Source organism: Acinonyx jubatus, chromosome D4 (genome assembly GCF_027475565.1).
Source record: "Acinonyx jubatus isolate Ajub_Pintada_27869175 chromosome D4, VMU_Ajub_asm_v1.0, whole genome shotgun sequence".
In the NCBI taxonomy this organism is placed as follows: Eukaryota; Metazoa; Chordata; class Mammalia; order Carnivora; family Felidae; genus Acinonyx; species Acinonyx jubatus.
The window spans coordinates 19,638,980-19,648,978 of NC_069391.1; the positions used below are offsets into that span (position 1 = coordinate 19,638,980).

Below are 9,999 nucleotides of genomic sequence, written 5' to 3' on the forward strand. Positions count from 1 at the left end.
ACCACATGAACAGCTGCCCTGCAGCGAGTTTTAGAAAATTAGGAAACATTTGCTGAGCACCTGGACCTTTCCAGAAATTACATGTAGTACTTTGTTTTTAATAATTCTGTTGTTGCTACAGGAGAGTGGTTCTTAACTGGGGGAGGTTTGGGCCCCCAGGGGACATCTGACAATGGAGACATCTTTGACTGTCACAACCGAAGGGCTACTACTGGCATCCAGAGTAGAGGCCAGGGACGCTGAATGACCCTGTATGTGGATGAAAAGTGCACAAAGAAACCCTCCTGTGGCAGCCCAGGCACTGTCTCCTGCGATGAGCACCAGTGTCCTCAATCTTCCAGAAATCTCCTGCGCGTACACACAGGCACACCTGTATCCTTTACGCTCAGTGGGGACAAATTGCACACTGTTCTACACGTGTATCTTCACGTTCTTTCCGTGTCAGAACCAACCCTATCTGCCTTAGTGCTCAAAGAACCAAACATGCTGATTTCTCACATCAGGGCACAATGGAAGGCCTTCCCCAGGGGTGCTTTATCTTCGTCCCAGCCCCACTCCCAGAAATCGATAGATTCAACTGGCCCGGGAAGGCCTGCATACCCACCATTTTCCCTGAGTACCATCAAGCTTGAAGGCTACAGCTAGTCCCTCCCTCTGCGCCTGGCTCTCTCGGGATCTCATTCCACCCGAGTCTCCAGTCTCGCTCACTCTATTCCCCCTTCCCCACAGGCATTTAAACGTGTTCTCACCTCCCTCACACCACCTCGTCCATCAGCCACTACTGCCACCCTTCCCCCTTCTAGAACAGCCAAGTCTCGCCACTCACTCACGTTACATTCAATTCACTCTTCAGACCATTTAGTTTCCTCTTTCCCAGACTACCAAGCTCGAACTTTTCACATCTTACCTTTCCTCTCAACTGACCCTACAGCACACCCCTTTTGAAGTACTTATGTTGCTTCTACAACTTTACCAACATTCAGCTGGTGGGCTGGAAGCAGAGTCCAGCAAAAATATACGTGAGTACAACCCTATTAATCCAGGATGAAAATATTGGTGGCAACCAGGTTAAATACTGGGTGTAAACCAGTGAATGCAGGTGCTGCTTCTTCATGGTCCTCCAGTTTGGGAAATCTGGATTTGTGGTAGGCACGGGTGTGGGGTTTGCTGCAATTAGCAACAGCAGGAGTAAAGTCCTAACAAAACCGGGTACACCACGGAACACATTAAGATGGAGAGGTTTATTACAGATCCAAATCAAAATAGCAAACAAGCAATCTGACAACTCTAGAGTTCAGGAGAGAAGTTGGATATAAATTAGGGTCTTCAACATAGATGGTATTCAAAGCCATGAAAAGTGGGTGGGTTTCAACAAGGGAATGAGTGTAGACAAGTCCAAGAACAAATCCCTGGGAAAAGAGGAGCTGGAACTGGCAAGAGACAGAGGAGGAGCAGGGTAGCACATCACTGCACAACAAGGCTAAGGAAGCGGTTCTGGAAGGAATAGTCAGACCTGTCAAACAGGACTGAAGGTTAAGTAGAAGACTGGACCTCTCAATGTGGTCAGCACTGCTGACCTTGACATGCGGCTTCAGTGGGGTGGCAAGCCTGATGGGAGTGCTTGAACAGTAAAAACTGGGAAAGCTCGTATAGAAAACTCACCCGAGGAATTCTACTATAAAAAAGAACAGAAACTGGAGACGGATGTGGCCTGAGACCAACCCATCCTGAGTCATAGAAAATGTGATTTCTTTAAAGGGCATCTAATTCCCTCCTACTATTTCAGAACAAGGAAGGAAATCCCATCATGCTCTCTTTCAACTGTTTTCATCTACTAGAAATTATTTTGCAGCCAGACTTGCTGCTAATAGAGAGCCACAGAGCATTTAATTCCTAAGAGTGAAGTTCCTATAGGTATTAGGCTTATCAGGTAGCCCACCAGGGAGGAAATAGGGCCCCCCCAGTAGATAAAAGGCAAACTACAGACTTACTAGTTACATGCTGTTTTCAAACTAGTGGGTTGGGTAAAATCAGAAGTGATTTCCTTTCTGCTAAGATACATACCGCAAATATTTTCTAAGTATGCGTGCAAATGGGTACGTGATACATGTGCTAATTTAATTTCCTAAGTGAAATTCTGCACAACATCTGGGTCAGAGTGTACTTTGCATTATCAAAAAGGATGAACCAGAAGAAGGGAAAATGCATGACAAAGTCTTTACTTTTAAATGATTATCAGTACACGATGTAACAAGTTTTTGAATTCTATCAGCTAGTAATTTTGATTAAGAGAAACTAAAAGCAGCCCAAACAATTATACTAGTATTTATTGTTCTAACCCTTAGCCAGAAAGGACTATTTTAAGGCTGGCTGCTGCTTCACACAAGTTACAAATAACTATGTACTACTTTTTCATAGATAAAGCCCCTGACCTTTAAGAAAGCTATAGGGAAAAAAAATATTTAATCCCTTTCTTTCTTTAAAAAAAAAAAAAAAAAAAAAAAAAATTTAATTTTTTTTTTTTTTTTACTACATCTAAGAAAGAAAAAGTATTGATATATATATGTTGCTTGAGCTAAAAGGCATAGGAAACAGACAACATATACACTTTAAATTTTAAGAAATATGAGGTAAAAGAAAATCTTTGGATAAGCTCTAAGTTTGTACAAAGAAGCTAGATCTGCTATTCTCTAAAAAGTGAAGGGATCTACTATATGACATACAGAAATAATTTAATGCCTTTTCACAAGAAAGTAACTCAAGCTGTGCTGAAGCCTCATAACCACGAAGGCATCGAAAAATGCCAATCCACGCGCAGAGCTGCTCCTTCCTCCCCTATCCGTTTATGCGGTAGTTTTCGTGGATTTCTGGCCGGATGTCACAGACAAAGGCCAAGAGGTTATCCAGGACTTCATCCCTGTTCTGCTGGAAGTAGGTCTGGAGGATGGTCATCTTCTCCTGGGTCTCCTTCTCCACCTCAGTGCTGCAGCTGCCGTGGGATCCCAGGGCCTGGAGTCGGGGGGGGGGGGGGGGGGGCAAGGACACACAGGGAAGGTCAGGCTGACGCTCTGGTTGGCACAACCTCCTTAGTTCTGGAGAAACCCAGTCTCGTCGGTGAATACAAAGAATCAGCTACAGGCAGTGTGACCTCGTGACTGAAGAGCATGCGGGAAGGTGGCGTTCCCAGTTACTGGGAGCAAAGAAAGGACGCAATCCCTTGGTGGCCAACCTTCACACATCTATCAAAAGGTAAACTGCACAGCGTTTCCACCGCTCAGAAATTACCCCGGAGAGCAGTCCCTTCACATCTCTCTAGTGTCTAATGGACCGCCTTAACCAAAGACTGGAAAGAACCTTAAGACCCGGTGTACAGGAAGACGGGACAAACTGTCAAATATGCAGTTTAAGAGGAAAAAAGCAAGACGTAAAATGGTGTCAGCGTGGTTGGTAAATGCATATCCTTGTGTGGTTTCAAAAGGCAGAAATAAGTGATGTTAAAAAAAAAAAAGTCAAAAAAAAATAAACCTGAGGGCACAACAGGATGCAATTCGGGAGGAACCCGCAGTTTACATTAACCAACACTGGTTAATGTTCTAGTTCTTACATTCGGCATTGGATTCACCAGCATTATGAATACATGACATCTTTTCTTTCAAACAGAATATTCTAGAAGGATATGCAAGAAACTACTAACAGTGACTGCCTCTGAGGAGGAGTCCAGGTCTGGGTGGGAGGGAAACTAACTTCACCGTTGCCCTATTTTACTGCTTGAATTTTTTTACCATATTCGTGTCTTACCCCTTCAAATTCCAGTCACAATATAACACCATGGACGGATAAATTTCCTTTATCCTCAGTCTTCACAGTATGGCTGCCTTTTGTCAAGTGTATGCCTACTTGATTAGAATGAGACCTATCAGGTTCTTGAAGACAAAGCTTTTTTGCATCTGATCCTTTCTATCTTGTAACCTGTTTCTGCCTCTTTACATGTACGTTAACAGCTACATGCCTTCCTATCTGTATGCACACTACAGTGCTTAACGAGAAAGCATTCTCTCGCATGTTACCTATTCCTCCAAAACCTGTTCAGAAGTCATCCCTCCACTTTTCACAGATGAGGAGACCCAGGCTCAAAGAGGTCAAAGTGAACATGCAAGGATTCAAACCCAAGCTTCCTGAGTTCAAACTTATGACCCTTCATCCTATATTGTAACTGTTCATATTAGCGGAATAAGGGGCCATCGCATATTAGCTCAGTCGCTAACTCCTACTTTTAAAATTTTAGTCCAAAAACCCTACTGCGGGGAAGGGATAGGAGAGGGGGACACTACCTCTGTTCTATGAATAGACACCGTATGCCAAGTCTGGGTACGCGGTCACAAAGCCCAAGGGGTTACCACAAACATTGCTGGAAAACCTCGGGGCTCATGCCTACACCACAGCGCTGATCCAGGCTCTGTGAGTAACTGCAGCGTAGATGTAAAAATAAGATGAAGTGGTCGTCCTGACAAGAGTATTTCCACACTGTTCTGTGGGCGGTCTGACAGTTTACAGCACCCAGCTACCCCCCTGCGAGAGCCAGAGACATTTTAAGTTTTAACAGCACTGTAGCCGCCCAGTGCAAAGACAAAAGGAACTTTTGCCACTTACTGCTCAGAGGGAGGCACGTGCCTCAGGCCTGGGAGGGTGTGCGCCTGGAACACCCAATGCAGGCCACAGGGCAGAACTTGAGAATGGAGCCCACAAAAACAAGGCAGAGTTGAGAGATGGAAATGAAGTCCTGAGAGCATCATTTAAGCTCCTGATCAAAATAAAGTTAGCCTTTTGCCTGGGTTTTTCGTTATACAAGCCAATAAATTCCATTTTCCTTAAAATCAGCCTGAATTGCTTTCTGTTACCTGACAGTTTCTTTTCTCCGTAAAGCCCTCCTTCATCCCCTCCCCTCTCTGGGATCTGTTGCTGTACTAGTACTTCATGCATCTCACGCTCCCTGGCCCGGCCTGTACTGTCGCTAAGTGTCTCTACGACACTGAGGTGGGGCTCCGTCTGATGGATGCTTACGACCACCGTGGCTCTCTCACAGCTGGAACTCCGCCAGACTTGCATTTCATTGCCGAGTCTCCCTGACCATCAGACTATAGGAGGTAAGCTCCACGAGGCAGGGACCATGTCGACTTCTGCTCACAGCTGACCCCCTAGCATCTGGCACAAGCTAACATGTTTAACAGATATTTGTGAAATGACTAAGTGAAGACCAGGGTTCGATGTTAGTTAAAAACTGATCACCGAGGAGACTCAGCCTGAGCATCCAAAAGACAAACCTTCAAATTTCTGCCAGAAATCACAATCTCCAAGCTATGCTAGATATTTTGAGAGCCTGGGGAAAAGGGAAGAAGAGGAAAGCCTCAGGAAACTAAAGCAGTAATGAAAATAAACCAGGCCCACCGCAGCTTCCTTGGCCTTGAACTCCTTCTCCCTTTGCAGGCGGTACTGTTCAATTTCAGCCTGAGCTTCTTCTTTGGCCTGCTTCAGCCTCCGGTTCTTTCCTGTTTTCAAAGGAAAAAGCTGCATCAAGAAGTGGTTAAAAGACAAGTAGAAGAGGAAGCAGAGACTGAGATAGTAAATTCTAACAGGTAACAAGGAAAAAAGTTTTATGCTATAGTCCCAAGAGACATGCACGGGGGAATTCAAAGCTAACTAGCAGTATAGGTTCCTGCCTCCTGCAAGCTGTACTTAGCTAGGAAGTGACTAGATAAAAAGGACCGTCTTCCATAACTGCAAACAGAAAAATGATGGAAACAATTCTGCAATGTGTCAGAATATTCTCTCAATCTCCACTGTTAAGAACCAACATAAAATGGGTGACATTACCCATCTGGGGAATTCTTGCTCTTCCTAAGAAGTAAACACCTAAGTATGCTGTTGATTGTAACTAGAGGTCTGCTTAGAAGCTGAGTGAGGAGAGGAATATGCTCCCAAGAGACAGTAACCTAAAATGTAACTAATGAGACAGATGATGTAATATTGGAAACTAAAACCATGCCTGTGCACAAGGAAATAAGTAACAAAGTGGTTCTGGGAAGGTATCCTGAAATGGGGAGCACTGGACGGTAAGACTGCACAAGCATCTAAGAAGTGAGGAGACACAGGGGCTCTGGTTTCTAGAGAATAAACATACAGCTGAAAAGATTCTTTAAATTCCATCAGACCCTGCCTGAAAACAGACCACAAGACCAGCCAGCATATATTCTCTGCTTTGATCCTCTGCTCACTGATCAAACTTCTCAGAAACCCAAATTGAGGCTATATGATCAACCTGAGCATTTATTTAATCCAGAGCAAAAGACATCCTGCACCTAAAAGTAAGCTTTATTAGACATTCTTGTACATCAATTTCCCAAATCCCACTCAACCCATGTAGACAAATGAAAGTGAATTTAACCTCCCATCTCCTGATGAAGAACAGGATTTTCGATGTATAATGACCCCACATCAACACTCCATCATGTTTCTGGTGAAACAATCAACAGACCTCTCTAAAAACCCCAAACCTATTTCTGTAAGTGTATGTTTTCTCCAGTATTATTTAGGGCCTACTGCTGTCCCTGTGAGCTAACTTCTACCCCTGTCCTCCACATGCCATCCTCCTTATCACCCATCTCCAAACCCATACTTCAGAGCTGAAGGTCTTTTCTAAACCAACAATCTACAAATAACACTTATGACTCAAACATTATGCTAGGTCCACGTAATTTCACAATACCACTCTCCTGGTCACTGCTAACTCCCAAAGTTCTCTGAATTAAGATAAACCATTCCCTGCCCATCAGATATCTTCAAAGTTCAATGCTGATAGCCTTGTCTGAAAACCAAAAATAAATACTTGAACAGGAAATCATATTTCTTTTACACCTTATTTCTGTGGGAGCCAGTGTTTTATTGGCTCCCACAATGAAATAAACATCACTGAAACAGCTACGTCAATAAAATAAACCAAACACAATTTTTTTTTTAAGTTTTATGGTCCAAAGCAACAATTTCAAGAAAAATTTAAGTAGGATCCCTTTGCCACATATGTACTGCCTCTTCCCAATTCCTAAATGGGCAAGATAACCATAATTACAAATCAAAAAAGGCAGTGATTTTTTTCAAATTGTAGCTCTTGTCAATACTTCTGTTTCTTTTTTTAAAAAAAAATTTTTTTTAACGTTTATTTTTGAGACAGAGCATGAACAGGGGAGGGGCAGAGAGAGAGGGAGACACAGAATCGGAAGCAGGCTCCAGGCTCTGAGCCATCAGCCCAGAGCCCGACGTGGGGCTCGAACTCATGGACCGTGAGATCGTGACCTGAGCTGAAGTCGGAAGCTTAACCGACTGAGCCACCCAGGCACCCCTCAATACTTCTGTTTCTAATTACTGCAAATTCTGAGATGTATATTAGCCATTAACTCAGTCCTTTAAAACAAACTCATTCAGTAAATATGTAATAGCTATATAACCTATACAAGACCCTGCACTAAGCTTGATGAGATAAAGAAAAATGTATAACATGACCCCTACATCCAAGACATTCAGAATTATTCTGACCGTTTTACAAGTATTTGTTCCTGCACCTCCCCCAAATAATCTCACATACTTCCCAACAGTAACTTCTGTTACTAATGAGCCACCACAGGACAAACTCTGAGAAGTCATTCTGGAAATACTTTATCATCAAGACCATGATGAAAAATATTCTATGAAGAACACAAAACTTTCCAGTCACCAGGGCAAGAATAAAAGGCTTGTTCCCATCATCCTCAGCTCCCTCAAAGAAAGCTTTTCCTATGAAATAGAGTATTTCATAGGAAATACTCTAAGCCAGAAAATATAAGAGCCGTGCTTGAAATCTACTTGGGTATGGGATAAAAGTGTAAGTCTTGTAACAAGAGAAACACCAAAGAATTACTAAGGGTCATACTCCTTGCATGGGAAAAGAGGCCTCTAGGCTCCCGCTATGCTTTTTCTCACGGTATGGTCAAATCATTTCAATAAGCCTCCTATCACCCATCTGTATAACAGGGATAAGGATACCTTTCTCACCAGATGGGAAAATGAATACATACGATTAAGTTACACACAGTCCATGTACTCCAGGAGCTTAGTCTAGTGACTAAGCCCTATTAAGAAACCTGTATTCGCATCACGATGACAGAAATAAGGTCTTAGGAAGGACTCAGCCTGGTTTGAGAGAAGGACAAAGCAGGGAAGGCTTCCTGGAAGAAATGCTGCCTAAATTTTGAGATCTGAAGAAAGACTAAGTGTTAAAGAGAGAGGAAACTAGGAAAAGGCACTTTCAACTGGAGAAAACAGCTGTACCGAGGCTTGCAGGTGAAATAAGGCATCACAGTGGCCCAGGATGGCTGGAGGAGAGAACCCAAAAATGAGATGAGGGAAGAAAGCTAGAGCCCGATCCAAGAACACTGCCTACACCCTATTAAGGAATCTGGTCTGGGCAACCCAGCCCTCTCACTCTTGAGACCTTTGTACTTTTGCTCAACAAACCCTACTGTTTTGCTCAGAAAAAGAAAAAGAAAAAAAAAAAAAAAAAGGAACCTGGTCTTTAGTCTGCAGGCGCTAAACTGACTGTAAAGGAAGTGGGGAAGTCCTACCTGCACCCCAGGGAGGACTCTGATGGAAGGAGAATGCACTTGGAGGAGGTTGGATCCACCCGTTAAGTTCCTTAGCAACCTTACACTTCTAACTCTAGCCCCCATCTCACCTGCAACTAACCCACCCAGCATTGGCTTCCTCCACTGGTGCTTTTGAATACCATGATGATGGAGACACCGGTCACCGGTACACCGGGTAATGCGTCTGGCACATATTAATCACATTAAAAAAAAATTTTTTTTTTAAGGAATTAACGAAGCACGCTGGTACCAGAGCCTCAGAAAACCTAGTGTCCCGGACTAAGATGCTAGCTGTGGGGATGGGGGAAAAGTTAAACAGGCGTATACACCTTGGCTACTGTCTAAACGTGACGAACAAGAGAAGCAGACGTGGCAAAGAGGACTCTATGTTCAACAGCATGGATTACGGTAGCTCTGTACACGGTCACAAAACAACCCAAAGGAGCAAGTGACAGGGAGAAAGACGAGTTCCGTTTGAATAGCCCATTTCACAAGCCTCCCAAGACCCCAAGGTCATCCACCTACTATTGTCTCCACGCCCTGTCTACTACCCCACATCGCGGCTTCCAGTCGACCCTCAAGCCTTCCAGAGCCTCAGATCCAGATAGTTTCGAGCCACACAAGATCCCGCGATTGTCACCACCCCTCCACGCCGCAGTTTTTCGGGCCTCATCTACCTACGACCTCCTGCGGCCTGGCGGCGTTTCGTGCACTGGCACCACGCCTGGCCGCCCCACCCCGAAACTCACGCTTGCGGGCCTCCGACACCTTCTCGGCGGCCCGCTTCTCGGCCTGCAGCAGCTGCTGGATGCCCTGCGACTGACTGGCCATGGCGGTGGCGACTCTGAGGCCGAGGTAAGCGGCCTAGATCGGCGAGATCGCCCCCTCGGATCAGCTGACCCAGGAGTCTAGGATCTGCGCCTGCGCTGTGAGGCGGCGCCCCGCCCGCCGCCACGTGACTACCGCAGCGCCGCGTCAGCTGACTGCACAAGGCGTCTGGTGACTGGACCGGGAAGGGAGGGGCGGGGGGAGGAAGAGCGGAATGTCTCGGCTGCGCCTGCGCAGGATCTGTCTTCTGTCTCACCCTTCCTCCTCTCAGCGCCCCCGCTCCTTGCGTGGCTGTTCCTTCGCTAGTTCGGTTGTGGTAGCTGCCCCGATATGTCGTTTTTGCTATAATCCCTCGCTTTACAATATACGCGCCTTAAGGTCGGGAGAGGAAGAGCCAAGCCAAACACAAAGATGTTCCCTTATTTTGCACTCTTCTTTACTCTCCCCTTTCTGGAATTTTCTTTGGCACTCAAATATATTAGGGGGCACGTTAGAAAAA

General features: G+C 45.0%; 1 protein-coding gene across 1 annotated transcript; it reads right to left on the reverse strand.

Annotated features, from left to right (window-relative positions):
• Positions 1–1,222: 1,222 nt before the first annotated feature.
• Positions 1,223–9,589, reverse strand: ATP6V1G1 (ATPase H+ transporting V1 subunit G1). Its single transcript, XM_015076268.3, has 3 exons — positions 9,422–9,589; positions 5,446–5,546; positions 1,223–3,009 (listed from the first exon to the last, which is right to left on the reverse strand). The coding sequence occupies exons 1-3, from the start codon at positions 9,501–9,503 to the stop codon at positions 2,836–2,838; spliced, it is 357 nt and encodes a 118-aa protein (XP_014931754.2). The 5' UTR covers positions 9,504–9,589; the 3' UTR covers positions 1,223–2,835.
• Between the last annotated feature and the right edge of the window lie 410 nt (positions 9,590–9,999).